At 36.3% G+C, this 22,393-nt stretch overlaps 1 protein-coding gene across 2 annotated transcripts; it reads left to right on the top strand.

Moving 5' to 3' along the window:
* Window positions 1-7,401: 7,401 nt before the first annotated feature.
* On the top strand, window positions 7,402-17,003 carry KERA (keratocan). 2 transcript variants are annotated; one of them, XM_026841059.1, is made up of 4 exons: window positions 7,402-7,595; window positions 7,712-7,809; window positions 9,143-10,035; window positions 15,046-17,003. In XM_026841059.1, exons 3-4 carry the CDS (start codon window positions 9,150-9,152, stop codon window positions 15,216-15,218), a joined length of 1,059 nt encoding a protein of 352 aa, XP_026696860.1. In that variant the 5' UTR covers window positions 7,402-7,595; window positions 7,712-7,809; window positions 9,143-9,149; the 3' UTR covers window positions 15,219-17,003. The 2 variants fall into 2 exon arrangements, with proteins under 2 accessions (XP_026696860.1, XP_026696861.1); XM_026841060.1 differs by lacking the exon at window positions 7,712-7,809.
* Window positions 17,004-22,393: the final 5,390 nt, after the last annotated feature.

Raw genomic sequence — 22,393 nt, forward strand, 5'->3', positions numbered from 1 at the left:
AGGGGGAGTTATCTTTCTTTTCAGAATTTGAAATCTTAATCTTCAGAAAACACAGCATTTATAACAAGTCTTGATTACCTGTATAATTATTATTTAAGTATAATCCTTCTTATGCCGTACCTCTGTGGTACAGTATATCTTTTTATTCTGAAACGGTTAAAGAAAAGCAGAAAAAAAAATCTTAATTAGAGGGCAGTGAAGAAATGAGGCAAATTCATGAAAGAAGAAATGTTATTTATTGTCCACACGACAATGTGGAAACATAGGGAATGGTCAATGTTCAAATGCACCTGACTTCTGAACAAGAGAAAAGCTTTATTTTGGAAAAAATTACCACTGTTATGGCAAAAGCACCTCACAAAGAAAGATAAAAAGGATCATGAAGTTTTTTATTCCCTGCAAGAAAGCAAATTACAGTGACGTTTTGAACAGTGTCTAAATCCATCGTTATGAGAAGTTTAAAAATATTTTTTAAATGTTTGTGAAAAAAAGTCCCACGTAGTTTAAAATGGTTTGTAAGTGCTGGCTATACCTTCTGTCAGATCTGGCTGTAACAGTTAAACCACCATTAGGTCATTCTGATTAATATATAAGTCACGTTTTTATACTTGCAGAGAGATGTTTACAATAGTATCTCAGTAGTGGAGGTGAGAAAAAAAAAACCTAAACGTTTTCTCAGAATCAGATCCTACAAATGTTTCTTTTGGTGTCCAAGGGGACAGGCATGAATGTTGGTGACAGAAAGCAAACTAAGTCTGGGATACCAATGTGAAATGTTGCACATTTCTTTGCCAGAGAACATAACTAGATGCTTAGTAATAGAGAATTTGCTGACTTTAAGCTTTTATCCTTCATCAGACATGCAAAATCTCATTCATCTCATGTCTCTTGAGGAACTGCTTGTAGGTCCACCTCTAGGCATAGCTTCACTGCCTGCAAGGCAAATAACAGACACTTTCTTAACAGATGATAGATGGACTCCTTGCTGGGGGTTGATGCACCAGCACTCAGCAGCTAAAGATACTACTGTATCACTGACCTGGAGAACTTCCATGCCAGGCGTTCTAGGCCAGTATGGAGGTTGCTGCCCCTGTTATCTTTTCTACTGCAGCTCAATCAGTTCTTGCATTGCTCAGTTAGCACAGGGGTTTATGGCTACTGACGAGACTTAGTTAACATGTAGCCTTTGGACCTGCGAAGAGAATGGGCTGTTAGATTTAACTATACGGGCAGCTACCCTGTGTAAAAGAGTTTTTGTCTTTATCCCTTTCCTGCTGGTATGGGGAAAAGCATGCAAGATGACAGCGTTATCTGATCAACCCAACTAGAGCACATATTCCAAAAATTACAAAGACACTTTGGAATATATTGAAAAACATATTTCTACTGAAGATAATGCTTTTATTGAAACATGTATAAAACTTCAGACAGAAGTATTGAAAGGCTTTAGAAATTTCACACGTTAAAAAAATATTTAACAATAATTTGTCCTCAAGATAAACAAGATCAAGTGCTGTCTTTCAAAATTCCTGTTTTCATTAAATTTCCAGTATCTCATCATGTGCATCTGCCATCTATCTTACTCTGTAGACTGTTTTCCAAAGTAGATAATAAAATTTTCCTGAACTTCACATTTAGATTTCATCATTATGACCATTTTGTTGCCCAAAACCATAAACAATAAGACTAATAAATTCTCAAAATTATGTGCAATGTCACATTGATTTCAAGAAGAGTTTGTGATTCCATGTGTAAAAATGAAATGTTTTTATTCAGGTTCCTAAGTCTGTGTAAGAAAAGTTATCTCTTGCAGTATTTTAATTCCCACCCTAAATTCAAAAGGATGACAGGTATGTCGTTTCTAATGAAAACCACAGCAGCCCTGAGATAAGGTGAATATTATACACAGAATGCAGAACTAGACATTTACCTCTGGGATTCAGAGCAGCCACCAGGGTGAGCGGGGAATTATCTAAGCTAAGAGTAGGAACAGTCCTGACTGTTCAGAGTCTCCTAAGTGCTGCACGGTGCTTGGATAGGGATGGATTCATGAATTCTTCCTGGAGCTGAGTTCCAGAGCTGTCTTCAAAGGAAAAGGTGGCACTAAAGTACTGGGTGTTGAGGACTTTAATCTATAGTATAAAGACTTAGTTTCAACATGTTCCATCTGAAAGGATAATTAGTGACTGGAGTTTTCATGGTGACTAAGATTCTAGATTCAGGTCAGTACTTTGGAAGAAAGCTTGAGTTCTTTGGGAAATGCCAGCTCTCAAAAATTATGACCAACATGACAGTTTAAGAAAAAAAAAATCACTTGGAAAATAAAATAATTGCTGGGTTTTCATATAACTTATGCCATTTGGATTTTATATTTAAATGTTTAAAAAGCACCTGAACCTTGAATTTCTCATCTGGCAGAAGCACTATAGCAGAGCTTTATTATAAGGGTACTAATTTTTTTTTTTTTTTATTAAGTTGTAGGAATAACCTCTTATGAAACCCTTGTCATTTATTTTAGAGGACAGATTTTTCTATAAGTCTAAGCTTCTCAGAATTCATCATCTTATTGTGGGAATCTAAAATGAAGAATTCAAATATTTTTGGACTTCTTTAACAGCAAAATAGAATAAGAGAACAAAAGTAACACTAACATCTCATAGCCTGTTTTCACTGTCTTGATGCTATCTTAGAATATTCAAACCATGATGGTTTACTTTTTAAAACTGCAGATTTACAGAATAGGCATTAGATGACGAAATCATGTTTTAATTTACCATCATGTTCCTGGAAAATATTAATCATCTAAATAGCCACATGCAGGCCTAAGAACTCAATGTATATGTGTGATTGATAAATGCATGTTAGATTTTTATTTTAAGATACATTTAACATATATGATTGTACATATAGTAAAATTGATAGATTTGTTTCACTGATGAAACTGTTGAAAGCATGAAAACAAATTAAGAGACTGACAGCCACATTTACACAGTAAGTAAACTAAACCTAGCTAGCCAAGATAAATACCAGATCTTGGCATTGTGTCGTGGAACCTTTATGGTGTCACTATAGTAAAGAGCTCCACATAGAGAAAGGAAACAGAGAGCCAAAAAATTCTTTAATGAAGCATATGCAGGAGAGCACTATGTTTCTCATAAAAGCTGAGCCCTTTTCCATAGTTATTCTGTTCTGAAATGTGTTGGTCTGCAAGGATCCCTTTAAGTTGAGCTATTCAGTTCTCACTGTGGTTTTTACAAGGGAGTGAAGGTGTACAGAAAGTAAACTGCTAGAATTTTGGTTCTGGACTTCTAGAATAAGATCTCATCTTCCTAAATCCTATATAAACAAGGGGTCAGGTGACATTTACATTCCAAAAATTAAGACAGCCCAACTGTTTTCCAGAGTTCTTTTAAATGTTGTCTCCTAATCTAACCTGAAAGCTCCCCAGGTAAACTCCCTATCCTTTAGCTGCCTTCATATGCACAGAAATGCATATTTAAATAAAATATTAAATTTCTCCCACTGAGAAGTTTAGGCAGGCAATTCTAGGCTTCTAGGAGAGGTTCAGAGTCTCTGCTCCTGATTGGTTTGGGTTTGTTTTTTCACCAGGAATGATGTAGAGTAAAAGCGTCTGTAGGAGCAGGATCGGGAACATCTGTGCTGGCCACTTTGATCTGCCTGCACTGTCCCTTGGGCTAGACTCAAAGGTTCACTCATCTGTTTTCTTTTAGACTCTTCGGTCTTGCCAACCTTTTGTGGCTTCTTTTTAAAAGGAGTAGCAGATATTATTAATTGGGATCTATCATTGTCTGGTGGTCAGGGAACTGTTTGGAAATAGAAGCTTTGTCTTTCTGACTCTGATTAAAACTCAGCTTCCTACTATCTATTTCAAGCAGCAATGCAAAAAAAGAGAGAGATCACCACTACATGCCTAACTTCAGAAATGAAAGAGGCACACTGAAGCCTGACTAAATCTAAACACCTGCCTTAAGTGGCCTGCATGGCTGTTTGGAGCTACCACTAGAGTATATGGTAAAGGGTACCTAAAGTGCTCTTACTCGCTTCTCCAGGTTTTGAAGCATCACCTCTTGTCTAGTCATCATGAAGGGAATTTAAAAGCATGTTTCAGATAAATTCATTTTTCTTTGGAGCAAGACACCTAACATTTTAGTAAAGGAATACCCAAATTAAACACATTGGATTGCAGCCTTTGCTAAATGGAACAATCCACAGAGCTGGTGAATTAGCTTTGCTTTCAGTATGCTCCTGAGTTCGCTGGTGATGAAGTATACACATGCTTGATGTTTAACAGACCTTGCTTCATATTAAATCTGAGACATGTGGCAGCCATTACTGAAATAAAGCAATGGATTTTTTTCACTGTCAGCAACTTTGATGCTGAAACAGAACAACAGCTTTTACAGCACTCCCAGTTGTCCATACGTCCTCCCAATGGATCTTTCTAGTCTATCTTTTTAGCCCTTCTAGTCTTTATCAAGCTTGTGGGCTGTTCTAGTCTGAAGCATGTATATCACTCTGCCAAGGAGATGTTACCACCTTCTGTGACTGTTGGTGCTCCTCACTTTTTTTTTTTTTTTTTTTTTTTTCTTAATACAGATTCTCTTATTGCATTGGTTATCAGTGTGGATTGCCAAGAGACATATGGAGCAAAAATCCTGTAATAGCTTGAGACATCTTCCTCAAACTAGAATACTCCCAACAGTATCTTTTAAAAGGTCTCTAAAATTCACCAGTTGGGCATTCACAGTATTTTTACTGTAATAATTTTTCCAATTCTTTTTATTGTCATGCAAATACCTTGCATACTGTTACTTTTGGGGAGATTATTCATGATCTCAGGAGCAGGTATTGCTTCAGTGATATTTGCCTTTGATTGCTCAGCTTCACAAGTTCAAAATTACCTCATTAACACAGAATTCTTAGCCCCCTCTTCTTGAAAATAAGGCTGGAAAGGTCTCAGGTTGGATACTCAAAATAAGGCGTCTCCCAAACCATTAGTCATTTTCTAAAATCTTGGCTGTGGTCTTTTATTAGTCTGTAAAACTTTATCACCATATATTACACCCTTTAAATAATAAATAGTAAGACCATATGATCGAGGGCTGAACAAAACAAATGCATGATGGAGAATATATATGTAATCTTAAAGGTTTCATGGAAAGCAGGCCTTTCTTCAAAGTCTGCTTGGGCTCCCAAGCAGTCACTTCTTCATGCAGAGATCTTTCCAAAATTTTTGAGTGTGGTTGAGAATACATATTACAGTTATCATACTCTTTCATTCCTAATTTTGAGGACATTTCTTGTAACTTTTTTCCTGCTTTTTGTATCAGTGGAAATGAAAATTCATGGTGTTGAGAAAGCAAATGTTTTTGCTGTTATTTTCTATTAGTGAAAACTGCTTCTTTGAATGGGATGGCAGCATATGTGTTTGATAAGGACCAGATACCTGGCCTCTAAATCCACAAAGGGCAGACTGTGACCTGCCTTTCTGCTGCTGAACAGTAGTTCATACAAATAGTCCCACTGCCTGTCACAAGGTAACCAGCAAGTCCCTCTGCCAGTGACTTCTGCAATAACATAATGAACATCTGTACATAATTAGCAGGTTAAAGGGTAAATTCAGATCCCCGTAAAGCATAAGATAAATCAGTCTTTCTTTTTTTTGTTAAATTTGCAACATCTGACAACTTGCATTTAAGTGTGTCACAACAAATATATGCCACCAGGACTCGCTATTTTAAACTCTTCAGTATAACATTTATGAAGGTCTCGGCTCATTCTTTAAGACCTCAGTGCCTCCATATCCTCTCTACACTCTGTGTGAAGATTTAGCACAAATGCAAACCAGTTTTACATTGCACTGCCTGGCTTTTACAAGAATCATAGATGCACTTTTCATGGTGAAGCCTCCTTAAATCACTCACAACTGAACACACAACTATTTTAACCTTCATACAGTGATGCCTCTGCCTCTCCCTACCTCTCTTCCGTGGACTTGAGCTGACAAGCCTCCTTGTCATTTATGTGTGGTACCACGTCTGCTGCGGGAGGTCAAAGGAAACATTTTAAGGTCTAGGTGTTTAAAGTGACACTCATAGTGAAAAGGTTAATACATTACCTCTAATTTTTGTGCTTATAATTAGTACCTTTGCTTAAAGCTAGAACCTTTATTTTTTGATATAGATGCTAATTAATTTAATCTAATTTAAACTTTTGAAATACTCAGCATAGTATGCATGAAGGAATTAATTTTATACCTGGCTTATAAGAAAGCCCTAATAATCTCTAAGAGATGGTGAATGTTATGGAGTTCTAGCAGAGTGAAACACTTAAGCAGATGCTTAATCCATGTAAAAATTACTGGTAGTAAGGATGTATTTTTTCCTAAACAAAAAAGAATGTAGTACAAACATATACTTATGAAAATAATTTGATCATGTTTTTAACATTAGCCTTGATGAAGTTAGTGGAAGCTGCCCATGTACTTAAGGGTTTATTTCCTTTTTTTTTTTGTTATGTATCTTTTTGTCTACTTCTAAACTTCTCTTGAGATATTCTTAGTTTCGGAATCAAAGTATTAAACATTATGAAATAAACTGTTAGAGGTTTTAGTGTTAAATTAGATTAAACTGAATTAAGTTAATTATATAAGTTTTAAAATAATATAAACTCATAAAAGGTACCAGGATATATTTTATGTTTTCAGTAATTTCATTAGCTTTTTCCTTAAAACACTTATGCCATTGTTCTGGCTTTGAACATGGCTAGTTTTCTTGATATTAAGTTGTTACTTTAAGTTTGAACTAAAAAGAAAACAAAAATCCTCCAAAATACTTAATGTGAGAAATATGTGTCTATGGCTTGGATAACAAGCTGGCTGGAAAGAGTTTGCTTTAGACAAATGATAAAATAATTACTTGGTGCCTTGATAATTAAAACCAGACCTCACTGCAGGAGGCACTGGAGAGTATAATAAATTTGTAGAAGTATATGTAAAGATATCTCTGAACAAAAAGGAAAAGGTGTGGTTTAATCTTTAAAGAAATGCAAATATGTTATTAAAAAATTCTTAGCAAATGCTTTAGTTATCTTCTTCTCTTAATCAAGAATTATGTCTTTAAAAGGCATGGCAGCATCTGCATTTGATAAAAATCAAATCAAATATTTCCGTAGAAACAGATGGCACTGTTCTTAATTCTTCGTGGCCAGTTCAGGTATTATGAGAATGAATAATGATGTAAGTGAACTTTGCATGCAAAGTGTCTTCTGAGAAAAAAAATTGAATAAAATACATATTGTGTTACCTGTTTCATCTAGACCAGTTCCTCTCATCTGCTAAAATGTAAAAATCAAATGCCTTCAGCTCTGTGGCTGCTTGATATTAAAGTCAGAATTTCCTGTCTTTTCCTGCCTAGGTGCTGGGGTGCCTTAGTTATTTTAGGGGTTAAAAGCTGTAGTCACTGATGCGTATATATTAGGCTGTATTCATAGAACACGGCTTGTAGCCTGACTCAAGCTATTACAGTCTATCAAGAGTGACCAATAGAAAGAGAAGAAGATCCAAGAAAGCTGAGGTAAGCCCAAATCTGAAGCAATGTCAAATTAGAAACAACAGCTAATAAGGTGTGTATGGTAATACATCTGGGAATACTAGCATGAACTTCAAATTTTATATGCTATTAATTCTTAGGAGGACAGGAAGAAAACACAGTGGTTAGCAGCCAAAGGCTGTGGATTTACAGTGATTTCTAACTGGCTTCAGATAACTCCAGGAACTTGACTAACAAGGTAAATTACTTTATTTCTTTTTAAGAATGTTATTAAGGTTATGAATATTTACACAGTGAGAAGGTACCATTTCACTGTGTAAATTAGAGATGTTATTTCTTAGAAATATTTTATTTGTCTTTTTTTGGAATGCTTCCAAGTAAGAGTTTTTGAGGCTGGAAGATCTGTAGGATACTGCACTTGTTACTGCTAATAACAATGTTGAAAACTATCAAATAACTACATCTCATATGCAGCAACTTAACTAAGTTCTTAACCTTACTGGTGCATTAAACTTATGAGAGAATTTTCTTTCTATTGAAATACTGTTTTTTCAGAAACTAACCTAATTCTGATCAGAAATTTCAGCCTCTTTCCTCTTTCAGTCTCTTGCCTCTGCATTGCAAAATGTTAATTTTCACCAGGAGGTAGGCAAGATAACTGTTTGTGAAGCACTGTTTTTGTGCAACATAGATATTTCTTTTTGTAGTAATTATCATTGATGATTTTGTTCATTGTTCAGTGGTGGAAGAGGCTAAACAAAGCAAATAATTAAGTAGGTAAAATAGATAAAAGATGCATGAGTATATAATTTGGCTAGGACTTACTTTATGTGTCATTTAGAATGTGCATTTGTTTTGGCTGTTTGCTTTAGAGAAGGAAATTCATAACTTTGGATATGAGACAGTGAATGAGGGAGGGGAACGGATTACTCAAACATACTCCCTCCAAGCTTTTTAAGAACATGCCCAACAAACAGCTGTTAAAACACTCTTTGATCTTTCACTTTTCTGTGATGAGAAAGACCCTGGAAAATCTGATCCAGATGCCATTATAATTTAAGAGAGAGAAAAAACAGAAAAGAGGGCATGATTAATTTTAAAAGAAAGAACACAAAGTGCAATAGTATTTATATCATCATGGTACTGATAGCTTTACTGAATATGGTACATTATATAGTTTATAACGCTGCATAATAAACTTAAATTTATAAGAAGCACTGATTTAATGTCAGAAAAATTATCCATGTTTTCAGGTTTTTTGAAATGACACTTGCATGAACATCAGTTAAGCTGGTAGCCAATGTGGAGTCAGTTGAATCAGGAAAATGTCTTCAACATATAGCACTGAATTTTTTAGACCTCTTATATTATACCTATACCTATACCTATACCTATACCTATACCTATACCTATACCTATACCTATACCTATACCTATACCTATACCTACCTCAGAGGACAGAATCTGGCTGTTTATAAAGGAAATATTCTGTGTAACACTGCTTTGTTAATCTAGTATGCTGTTAGAGAGTTCTGTTAAGAGACAGCTAATTGTTTTTCTCCCCTTCCAAGGCAAACAATGACTCTAAAAGTCTATACAAGCCTTTTGCTTTTATTCTTGGTCAATTCTGTGTGGACTCGAACTGTGAGACAAGTTTATGATGATCTGGATCCTGAGCATTGGTCTCACTACACTTCTGAGTGTCCACGAGAGTGCTTTTGTCCTCCTAGTTTCCCCAATGCATTATACTGTGATAACAAAGGACTTAAAGAAATACCTGCAATTCCAGCAAGAATTTGGTACCTCTATCTTCAAAACAACCTAATTGAAACAGTTTCAGAGAAGCCTTTTGTGAATGCCACTCATCTGAGATGGATAAATCTGAACAAGAATAAGATTACCAACAATGGAATTGAGAGCGGTGTGCTGAGCAAGCTGAAAAGGCTGCTTTACTTATTCCTTGAAGATAACGAATTAGAAGAAGTGCCTGCCCCATTACCAGTGGGCCTGGAACAGCTCAGACTGGCTAGAAACAAAATCTCCAGAATCCCAGAAGGAGTCTTCAGCAACTTGGAAAACCTTACTATGTTAGATCTGCACCAGAACAGTTTGTTGGACAGCGCTCTTCAAAGTGACACCTTCCAAGGACTCAACAATCTTATGCAGCTCAACATAGCAAAAAATTCACTCAAGAAAATGCCTTTAAGCATTCCAGCTAACACACTGCAGCTGTTTTTGGACAACAACTCCATTGAAGTGATACCAGAAAACTACTTCAGTGCAATACCCAAAGTAACTTTCCTTAGGCTGAACTATAATAAATTATCTGATGACGGTATTCCCCCAAATGGGTTTAATGTCTCATCTATTCTGGATCTACAGCTGTCTCACAACCAGCTCACTAAAATTCCACCAATCAATGCTCAACTCGAGCACCTTCACCTTGATCACAACAGAATCAAAAGTAAGTATGTATTGTCAGTGCGGGATCCTATTAAAAATGTGATGTAGATTATAGAGACATGAGCAAGAGGACCTCCCACAATCAGTTTTCAAGTCAGGTCTAAAATATGACAACCAAATATGTGAATGGAAGTAATACCACATGGGAAAAATGTTCATATACATACAGAAACACTTGGCAAGCAGATCAGACATATGAGTGGATTAAGAATTTGTGCATTCACATTTTGCTATACATGCAAGTAACCATTTTGTGGGAACAAATTGAGTTTCCCACAGACAGGCTAGGAGTAAATAAGCAAGAAATAAGAATAAAATAGTGGGTGCAACAAGTTAGGATATTCACTCCACATCTGTATTACTATTAGATTTTAAAGTCCCTGAGCACCTTTGGAACTTCACTAAACTAAAAGAATTGCTGCACACTCAGTTGTTCTGAGTGTGTCTTACTTAAATTATGTAGTAGGAGCTTAAGGTGAGGAACCCTTAAAACAGAATAAAATGTTGGCTGTAGTCACACAATCCATTTCAAATATAGATAACTAGAATGTAGATATTGAATATTTCAGGCTTGAATATCCTCCCCATCTTTTGTTTATCAGCACAAAATGCTGACACTTGGGTTTAGTCTTCATGAAAAATCTTTCCATTGACTTTATAGAACCTTTGTCTTACTAAGGTTTATTTCATCAAATGTCTTCTAACTTTTCCACTTTGTATAGATGAGACAAGGTTTTGTATGCAAGTTCTGCTTCTAGCACTGCTTCCAGATTCATCCGGGTACAGCAGGGATATGGTAGTTAGGGACACTGGGTAAATTATCTGCTCAGTAAGTTCTAGAGACCTTAGATCCGTTGTTTCATGCCAAAAGCCAAAATCAAAGTGATGGCTGTCTACTTATCACTCTAGAGAAGGTAACCAAGTCACTATATTTGTTTTCTTGTCATGGCGATTTAATTGAATAAATGGTTCCTTAATCCCGTCTTGTATCACTGTAGTTCACAAATATACTAAAAAGAATGGTTTGGCTTCTGTATGAAACAAGGACATATCAAAGGAAGATGTCTATTAATAAGTTCGATTAATTCACTGCATTTTGCAAAACAATGTATTAAACCTTGTAAAGAAAAATCAGTTTCATTCAGCTGGCACATATTTAAGTGGCCTGCGAGAAATCTAATGATAAGAGTTAGGGCTTAGTACATATATTCTTACTGAATATATTTCATTGCCCACTGGTTAAGAACAGTTTTATTTTAATTGTTTCACTGCAGGGCCTCAGGTGTACACCTTACCTCCTGTCACTTTAAGTGGACACTAAATGAAATCAATGGAATGTAACCTGTCCAGTTTAAGAAGTGTTTTGTGTCTAGGTAGTATTTAAAGAGGTGCCAAAATTATCTTTCTTTCCTAAATAAGCTTTAAAAAGTTTAAAACCATAAAAATCAACCTGTGTAGTATGTGAAAACTCAAGTCCCATTTTCCAGCGACTCATGGGTACCCATGAGCCTAAATCACAATAGTTTTCTACAAACCTTATATTCCTTAATGCTTTTACCACTTTTCAAATTTCATTACTAACTGAAGCACAACACTGCCTTTAATTTAAAAAAAACCCCAAAGTATTCTTATAATTTTAGTAACTATATATAAAGTAGTCAAAAAATATTACAAAAGACAATCTGACACCTGAAATGAAATTCAGGTACTTTGTAAGGCACATTCTACTACATAGCATAATTTTTCAAGAGGTAAGGGATAACGACATAGTCTTCATGAGACACTGCTCTACAGACAATGTCTCAAAGGGCGTTTAGGATCACAAACAAGGAATGCAATTCCATCAGGCAGGATTATAATAAGTTGTGGCACTAATTCTGCAGACTGTTTTTGTATTCCTAAACCCAGGAAGTTGATGATCAACAATTACTTTAAGATAATAAGTGTAAGAGGTTTGAAAGAAAAATAACTGTAAAAGCCTGCATCTGGTTTCTCCACAAAAGAGTCCTCCTGAAAGTTTACTTTTATGTGTACAGTAGAAGCCCTCTTTATAATATAATATTAATTCTCAGATACCCCTACACACAGTTAATTGCTGTTTTATTTTCTCTTGGTGGTTCATAGTTACACTGCTGGCACTGCAAGAGCTCAGACATCAAAATTTCTTTGTAAATACTATTTGTTTACTTTATTGTATAGCATCAGTTATTTATATAAGTCTAAGGCCTTATTCCTTCATGACCATTTATGAAGATATCCTGAAGCCCAGTGAAGCCAATGATAGCCTGGTCACTGGTCTCAGTGGCACCACGGTTTCATTTGTCGTCTCTTCCCCAAGGATCTTAATGCGCAGAGGAAAAAAAGCACTTGAAAGTTGGAAGCAAAATCAACATACAACCAAAACTATTTATGCCTACAACAGATATGCACCACACTTGTTCCATGGCATTTTAAACACACATGTTTATATTTTTATTTATGAGATACACATGTGAGGCTCTGGGGAGATGTCATATGATGGGAAAGGGAGTGCTAGAGGAAGCAAAGAGAGAAGGCATGAAACAATGATGTACCAAGTGAGCAAGAGCAAGCAGGTGGTATTACAGTGCTATCAAATGAGTGATAAAAGAGAGCAAACAGTAAGTTTCCCTAGAGAAATACCAGGAGATTGGGATAGCTCCTCTGAGCTAACATTATTCCACATGTAGAGACAGGGAGAAATCTTTGGGTCAAGTAGCAATTACAGTCTATCAGAAACCATTAGAGGATATCTGGAAACAAATGGTTGAAGTTACAGATCCTGACTTACTGTCAGACCCATGCGCTATAGCTGGTACTGGCTTCTTTGATGAAAGAGCCCAGAAAGGTACAGATTTCCATGCTGATCCATGTCTGCTGCAGTTAAATATTATGTGAAAAGGGGAAAGGGAGTCCAACTGTTCATGTTGGACTACAGGGATTGCAGCTAGAGGTTACAAGTATAGAACAGAAATACCCTCACACTCATATATATCAGAACACATCGATCTTGTAGATCAACTTACTTTCTGAATGTTTCTAAAATATGAGTCTTACTGGAAAAGAAACAAGATCTTCTGTGGTACTTCACCAAACACACAGTATTAGCCATTAATGACAAACTTTTGCAGCTTTCCCCTACAGCAGCTCAAGAGTCTAATGTTTAAATATTACACCACTTAACAATACCATTGACAACAGGTGGAATTCATCATATGTGAATTAGCCATCCTAGATTTTTGGACCTAGTTTGGGTTAGTCATACGGACCACCTACTCAATGGAAAAAGACACGATTGCAGAGGGAAAATTGTCCCATTTTAAGGAGCTGTGAATCACCTTTTGGCAGTGTTCATCTCTCTCCAGAGTTTATAAACAGAGTCTAAATGGTTTACTTAGACTAACATTTACTCTCTACATGGATCAGTTTAGGTAGGGTAAATTGTACCCATGTAGGTACATTGCCCTGTCCCCCCTGCTTAAGCAAAATTCAGCAATATACCAAAGAAGATTGCAAGAGAAGAGGAGAGAGAGAGAGGCTTTTACTCCTCTGATAGTTTGGGTAGGATTTACTGTTCACAGGAATAGAACAATAAAACAAACAAACTAGTTCATACCGCACATCATCAGGAAATAACTTCTTCATAGGTGGTCTGTGGTTAGATAACTGCTGCCTCAGTTTAAGGCTGGAGTAATTAACCCAGTGCAAACTAGTGCAGTGGGATAGTTGGCCCTGGCCAAATGAATTTATTTATCTAGTTTCCATGACAAAGATAAAGTCTGTTTCCAAGATGTTGTAAACATCTCGGCAGTTTTTCAAAATAGGGTGGGTTTTTCTCTTTTGGGATTTTTTTTTTTTTTTCCCCCAACATAATGTTGGGAATAATTTGGGGGATTGCAATCAAAAGATGTGTGCATATTACCATTGCTATATATAAGGGGAGAAAAATTTGGGCAGAAAGCTTTTATTTTCCTATTTCTGGGCTGCTGAAAAAATCTGTGCTGAAAATGTCTGTTATACACATATTCTCTATTCAACCACTTTTTGCAGGTGGTCTGAGGCCAACAAAATCATCAAGCAATCAGGCCAATCACTAAATACCATAATTTGGTCAAAGGAATTTGACATCTTTGATAAACAAACACTGCTTCAGTGTTTTCTCAAATAAGGACATTCTGAGGCTGAAATAGGGCAGTGGCAGCTTCACTATTCGACAACAGAAGGCAAAATATGAAAAGTGGTTTACGCAAGAGACAGTGCAGAGGTAACAGGGGAGACAATGTAAAGAACCCAATCTATTCACCTCTTATGGAAATGGGTAATGATTTAAGCCATGGTTTAAAATTTTACTTGAATTGAGACATGGTATGTCTGATTTATAAATAATCTTAAGAACTTTCTGGCTTTCATATTAGAAAGAAAAATATCCCATTGCACAAGTTATATTCTTGCAATTAAAACATACTGTACTGAGGAATTTGAGAGAAGGGGAAAGTACCAGATGTTAAAAGTTACAGACACTACATGGAAAGCTCCTCTGGTTCATACAGTTATTTTCAATGCAAGGTCTTCAACAGGGAATATTATCAGTTAAAACTAATATACTGTCATTGCAGTAAAATGTTCAAAATCCCTCAGCATTAAACTTGTTCTGCTCTCTCTGAGAGCAGAGATCTATTTCTCAATGAATGGTTACACAGTAGTTGTCTAGTTTCCCCTCCCTCCAAGGTAAAATTATGCATCTAGTGGCATTTATTCATAATTGTAGCACATTAAATATGTGATTCATTGATCTAGATTGTATTATGTTAAGATTTTTTTTTTTGATCAGAGAAGAATTTAATTGTTAATTTGGCATTTTCTAGCTCTGATAGGAACAATTATCTACCATGAAAATATCAGTGGAAGCCAGTTTTATTTGTTTTCCTAATGAATTTTTAATTCATGAAACTTACCCATGGAAATTACCTAACATGTTAACCTACATTTTCAGGTGTCAATGGTACTCAAATATGTCCAGTCTCAATTGCCATAGCAGAAGACTATGGTTTTTACGGCAACACCCCTCGCCTCAGATACCTTCGCCTGGATGGAAATGAAATTCAACCTCCAATCCCATTGGACATCATGATATGTTTCCGACTACTTCAAGCTGTTGTCATATAAAGATATTGCACTGTTACTCTTGTTCTGTGAGAGTGCTAAGACACAAGTTTTGCTGGAATGAAACTTGTTCTAACTCATAAACCAAGAAATAACAGCTTTATTTTGACTTTAATTTTTTCTTTGCTTGCATCTTTTCTACAGCTGAAAAGATTGTTCTTCTTTCAGAAGATATATTCAATGGACATGAAACATGTGCTTTACCTAAGAATTCCTAATGAGAATATATTGAAAATCATTTGTGTAAGATCCCAAATATTCCAAAGCAAATTATTGTCTACTCCATCTTTCTTGTCAAATGGTACAATGTCTATCCTGTTAACATTGCTACAGACAAATTATATTTTCTTATTTTTTTATATAATAACTCAATGAATTTGAGTGCACCTGGCTAAATATGTATGCTAGAAAAAGAATGAGTTGCATGACTACTAGTTATTGGAACTGCCTTTGTCTTTTTTAAGATAGTGACTGATGGTGAACGAACACTTAGCATGTAAATAATTCATAAATTGCAGTCATCCATTGAAGACTGATACTTTTATGGCATGAAGTACATGAAGCTCAGAGTCCAAAGCAATATACTGCATATATATTGTTGTATGGATTCATTCAGCATATGATTTCAGAATTGGAAGACACTGATCCAACTCAAATCCAGGGGCAAGGGAACATGAGACAAAATCTTAATCTACAGTAATGCCATTTTTCTGCTATTTCATTCTTCAGTATTCCATTTCTAGTTTTGACACAATTTCTTTCTGTAGCTTTGGGATAGTCATTGAACATTTGGTTTATGTTAGTTTCCATGGAGATAAAACCAAGAACTGTAATGACAGTGTATTTCATAGACTAGGTACTTCACAATAGTTGGAATGGCTAGTTAATATAATGGTGATAAAGACAAAAATAAGTAATTAAGAGATATGTAGCCTCCCAATTATTTACTGAACTAGTCAAATATTTGTATAGGAATTGTATCAGTTTAAGCAAATACAATCAACTCAGAGCAGTATTTAGCTATCTGTTTACTCATACACACGCACATAATATCAGATTTTAGAGAAGACCAGAATAGACCATATTCCAATTCACAAACAAAGGATATATCAGCAGGCATCTTTTTATAAAATCCGTTTGTTTTATTTTTCTGTTTTTATAAGATAATATTGGTATTTCAATACACAAATTGAATATTAGAGTCAGCTATTGACTGGGAGAGTACGACATTTTTATTTCTGATAGCCAGCACAACAGATTATCCATCAGTCATATTATTTTAGTTTTCTTGTATTTGTAGATAGAAGCACTTAGTTGCTCTTTGATAGCTTGCATCTAATTCTAACATTTTAAGACCGGCCTCAGTAACAAACATTTAAAGACTATGCACATGGTATATTTTTTTCTTTGAAGATGAAGCATTTTCTTCAAAATAGATTTAAAAAAAAAAAAAAAGTTGAGAACTGCATCTTTTAACATTCAATCACTTTTTATCTGAAAATCAGGCCTTATTGTACTTCAGTGCATTTGTGGAAATAACCCAGTATAGAAACCCAGCATAGAAATTATCCATTCGGAAATCCTATCACAGAAGCATTTATTCTTGCAGTTCTTTTTATGTGATTGCTGAGAAACTCCAGCCCTTCTAGCAAAACATTTTCTGTACCTCTGTGTTTACCCTATATGAAAACCCACAAATTTAAAGAATCTCTACAATATGTATGCATGTTTACATATGTTCTTTACTCAATAATAGCATAGTAATTTATTTTTGGAAAAAAAAATTACAACACTACTAATTAAATTATATCTATAATTCTATTTGCTTGTACTTGGAAATTAATTTCTACTTTAAACAAAGAACAGACATACTCCAAAGTGAATATTCCCAGGCATATATGCATATTATTATCATATTTACAGTTCTAAGTGATTGTACAGCAAAGTGTCTTGAAGTTCCAGACAAAAATTATGACCCTTTTAGGCACTATATACATATTAAAACAGAAAAGACTAACCCTTTCCCAGAGAGATGTCAAAATTATATATGAGAAGGGATCATATGTAAAATCATATAGAGACACTGGAGCATCAAGGTACTTAATTTTCTTGATAGGAGCATTATGTGATGAAATCAGGGACACATAATTTTCCACCAGCTGACCTGATATTAATGTTTTTTTCCAAACCGCTGTAGGGTGGAAAGTGTTATATTAGTTCTTCAGAGGTCAGTACTATCTTACAGAATAGTCTTTCTTTGGACACATACAGACTGATACTCAAGACTTGTCCCTGTCAAATCGGAGTGAAGACACAAATTCGTAATATATCCTTGGACAAACTTTTATTGAGCTGAAGAGCTGCTGCTGCCAAGCGCTCTGTGTTCTACACCTTTGATGCAACCCACTGACTCCACATCTGGGAACTGTTTAGTAAAGAGAAAATCCTAAGTATCCTCATTAAGGCTAATTGTCCCATCTTGATTCCCTCTCCCAGAACCAGAAGCATGAAGTAGAATGAAAAGTAATTCTATTACTGCAGTGACCTTCACAAGATAAATTAACCCTGGTTGGGGTTTAAACTGCTTTACTGCATGCATGTCTCTCTTTGCAACAGTCCTAATGTTCTTAAACATTCCGGGAAAGTTGGTGAAATTTCCCCTCAGATTACAATAGCAGGCCTAAATTGTATTATTGTGTGGAACTAAACAATGTAGGCTCTCTGCCACACCTCATTCAATCCATTTGTTATGCCAGAAGACTATGAAGGCAAATGAAAAACACAGTGTCCTTTTCCCTGTGAAGACGATCCCTAAAACAATGTAAAAAACATAACTATGCTTGAAAGTCTGATGTTAATTCTTCCTAATCCAAGATTGGTCTAAGACTCCCCACTGATATTTCCTCGTTCAGAAAAAAAAAAAAAAATGCAGTCTCCTCCACTGCAAGGAGGGAGGAACAGACCCACAGTTGCTTTCATAAAGCTGAAATTTGTTTCACTTAATTGTCAGAGCACGATGCAAACAGTTTTGAACTGGGTATCAAGTATAGAAACAAAGATATTTACAAGCATAAATAGAGAACAAAGAAGCACAATGCAGTTGTGGTCAATCACTAACGAAACCACAAACACCTAGCGCTTTCCCAGAAATGCATATTATGTATGAGATAATTTTGAAGTTATGGTCATTAACACAGATGTGTTATTACCTCAGTCCAAGGTATGGACAGTTGATCTGTAAAGAAAAGCATTAAAGCAAAGTGAGAAGCTCAAGAACTGAGAAATACCCAGACATTTCTGACACATCTACCAGCTTGATTGGAGGCTGGACGTTAGGTCTATCAAACGACTGTGTGGTTTTATAATGTAGCTGGCTCTGCAGGAAGAAAAGTCCTTTATAGATGTTGCCAGCATAGTTAAAAATTCAGCCATATGCATGAATGTCCCTGCTCCATACTCTTCTCTGGCATTTTTTGCTTCTTTATCAATATTCCAAGCAGTTTTCCACCACCACCTTCTTCAACATTTTTAATGAAAACCACCACTATAACAAACATCTGCAGACACCAGTGACCACACCAGCTTGTATGACACTCGAAGGAAGAAACACAAACAGTAAGAGGTAAAAATTTGGAAGCCAACTAGAAAACCAATTTTCATGTTGTAATTGCTAAGTCCAACACATATCCTGTGTCACTGAAGGGATTTTCATTCAGCCTTGCTACAGTCAAATGGTTTCCAATGTTTGCCACAAACACTTGCTGTCATTTATTCAGCTTAGAAAAACTATTTGCTGATTCTATACTGCAGCTAGTTTCATCATCTATCTGGAATCATATTACTGTAACACATAAACTGCTGTATTGGTTGTCGAACAGCTAATATCCCACTTCTGCCATGTGTGGCAAAGAATCTTTGGCATTGTTGAAGTCAGCAAGATAACATCCTCCTCTTGACTGAAAGTGTCCTCCATAACTGATTTTTTCCCCCCATAATTTCTTACCCATTTAAACATAAAGTAAAGCTCTGAAAGGCATCACACTGTCTGTGTGATGATACTCAGGTGTAGTACTAACCACTTCAAGTCAAGCATATGAAGCAATATGCATCATTTACATAACATTCTGCCTTAGCTGATATACCTTCTTCCCCATTAGAGGTTATACTGCTTCTGAGCCCTGTGCTTGCTCTGTCAGTGTTGTTTCAAACAACTCTATACTGTGAAGAATCTGAAACCTTTCCCAATACAGTTGTTTCTTACACCCCCTGCACTGTTGCCAACTGCCTGGGTATCCTTACTAGTTTTGTCATGGTTTCTGTAGCATATAAAGTTGACCAACCTATCTGTCTGTCAGATTGATTTGTTTTCATTTCTTCAGTGTTTTTTAGCTTAAGCATGTTTATGCATGCTGTGCTAATGGCTGCTCAGATTTCATCTTTCTTCTGGCAGTTCGGCTGCATCTGGGTTTCTCTAGGGAAAGCGCTGTCCTGGCTGTCGCACACACACTGCAGCAGAAGAGCATGTCCCGGTGGTCACAGCATCACACCTCCCCCTGTGCACATGCGTGGACCCAGACTGATGCTGTCATGTAGATAGGGTATATCTGGAAATCTCTTTTCCAAGGCTTCCCCTCTCCACCCCCAGTCTTTTTTTGTAAAAAAAATAGCAAAGAAGCTGGAATCACATCTTCTACAGACAAAAGCTGTTCTTAAGTAGGGGCTGGGACAATGAAAGTTAGATATGGAATCAGCAGTTTTTAGTGAAGCTAGTCTTTTTTAATAAATCATTTATTTATTAAAATGCTCTATGACAGTTTTTATGAATTATTAGTGAATTCAGAAAAAAAATGCAAATAGTTTCAGTCAGGGGGGAAAAAAATAGTGGTCATGCTTCTTATTTAATAGTCTTTTTGCTAAGATATCCATATAGCATGATATGTATGCCCTTCTCCAGGTAATGAAACCGTGGAATTTTTCTGAAATCATGATCCTACTAGTAGAAAGCCTATTTCAAGGAGGGTAATCTCCTTGTGATGCTCTGCTTTATTTCAGGACTTGAAATTATCATTGTCTCTCTATCCTGGCAGTGAGGATAGCCCTCATGGTATTATAGGATCTAGGCTCAAATCCTTATCTGAATCAGAAGCAGAATGAATTGGAGTGCATTTTTTTTTTTTTCTCCAAGGAGGCTGTTTTGAGCAACAGACTAGACATCGACTTTGTTTTGTGAAACCTAAGATTTGTGTCTTTTAATGGCTGGAACTGCTTCAAATGAAACAGACTGTTAGCAGCCTTCCTCAACACTGCTTAGCAGCAGAATAGGCAGGAGCTACACATAAAATGTCTTCTCTGAGAAAACTGCCAGGCACAGGACACCCAAATTCCCTTCCTCTGAATTACTGGTCAAAATGGGGAAGTTAAATTTATTGGTAAAGACTTTCTCTGAAAGACATGGTGTTTTGGATCTTTTCAAAAGCTAGTCATTAATGTGTTTGTTTTCGTTTGATGTAAATACTTTAGCATTCAATTTAAAATTCAACATATAAACATGGTGTGAGGTTTATTTTCTATTTCAAGAAGAAAAGGTAAAAATATTTAATTCTTAGTCAAATAAACATGAGTGTTTTCATATTGGTCCAACCATCAAACAGACAAACAGACGAGCCAGTTTTCTGTTCTCAAGCCAAGATTTCCATGCTTTCCTTTTTTCCTCCATTGTTCTTTTTCACATTGCCATTCTGTTTGGGATCACGTAACGGACTTATCAGATATTGAAGAACAGTGAGAATGGTTTCAGCTGCAGTATTATGAATGCTTCTTATTCTCCTGAAAGTGTTAATAAGACTTGTGCCTGTATTTTCCTACTTTTGTGAGCTCTCCGTACAGGCTCCGTTTTTTGTGCTGTTTCAACTGCAATTGTCGTCAGTGTTTGTGCAAGATGCCTGTGCAAGAAATACAGTGCTTCTTGGAATTCAAGGCTTTCCATAGTCCCCGCTTTCCTCTTATTTAGACATCCACTGCCTACCTCCTGAAACTCTTGTGGGGCTTATTCCTGATGGTTTAATGCTACCTTGATACTGTGATTTTTCTAATGTTGGTACTATGAAGGGTGAAGCAGATAAATCCTGTTGCTACTGGGATGCTTCTAACATGGGCCATCTGGGCTTGATGGTAGAATGACAGCCTGTGGGCCTTGTGTCTGCGGAGCTGAAGCAGGTGACGAGAAGCTCAGGCTTATGAAGGTGTTGAATTCAGTGGTAGGAATCAAGGCAAGAAAGGCATTCAACAACTAAATGAAGTCTATTGTAACACAAACACGCAGAGTAGAAAATCATCCAGCACAAGACAGACGGAGATGAAGATGTAATTGGAGTAAACTGTGAGGCTTATTAATATGTGCAAAAACTCGTATAGGTGAGAAATAGAGGGGTAATAATTAGATCTGTCTGGCAGAGTATCAACAATGATGAAAAAACTCCCATTTAAAAAATTTGTTTCAAGCTTGGAGGATCCTAATACCGACTGAAGTCTAAAAGCCCACCTGATGCATTCTGGTTGGCACTTTAAACACCCATAATAATTCTATCAAATTTAGGAAAAACCCCTAAATCCTTGGTATATCAGCCATGCTTTCTGTCAGCAGTTATACAGAACTGCTCTCTGAATTACATTTTCTTTGCAGCAGACCTTAACCGTGAAGAAGAAATTAGGATACAAATTCACAGCCTCATCTATATCAATGTCAGCAAACAGTCCTCCTCAGGTGGGAGCTGCATGCACTCTGGAGGGTATCTCTCTTTTTCCTGTTTCCTACAAGCAGCCATCCACACAGATTGACCTATCTGTATGTCCATGAACTACATGGAGAAAAGACATCCCAGTTCTTGTGCTTCCATTCCCACAAGGGAGTCTGGAGACTGAATAAGGGGCACGGGAAGGAAGGATCCTGGTTTGGCTGAGGAAATTTCACGGCAGCCCCTGGTGACTGGAGACATGAGCCAGGCCTCTTAGACTGAGTTGTCTAAATAAAAGCAGGGGGGGGGGAAAGGCAACCTAAACTAAGGGGATTCTTAACATTTGGATTCATAGGGTTTATAAAATAATACTTTATCTGTGTGCAATAGGACTAAAAATTACACTGTTTTTTAACCAAAGCTGAAATTCTCTATAATCAGTGA

Source organism: Athene cunicularia (genome assembly GCF_003259725.1).
Source record: "Athene cunicularia isolate RWA chromosome 1 unlocalized genomic scaffold, athCun1 chr1_part2, whole genome shotgun sequence".
NCBI lineage: Eukaryota > Metazoa > Chordata > Aves > Strigiformes > Strigidae > Athene > Athene cunicularia.

Coding starts and splice junctions, on each gene's coding strand:
- KERA (XM_026841059.1), top strand. CDS start 9,150: ATGACTCTAAAAGTCTATACAAGCCTTTTGCTTTTATTCTTGGTCAAT. Junction 10,036..15,045: donor TGATCACAACAGAATCAAAA/GTAAGTATGTAT, acceptor CTACATTTTCAG/GTGTCAATGGTACTCAAATA.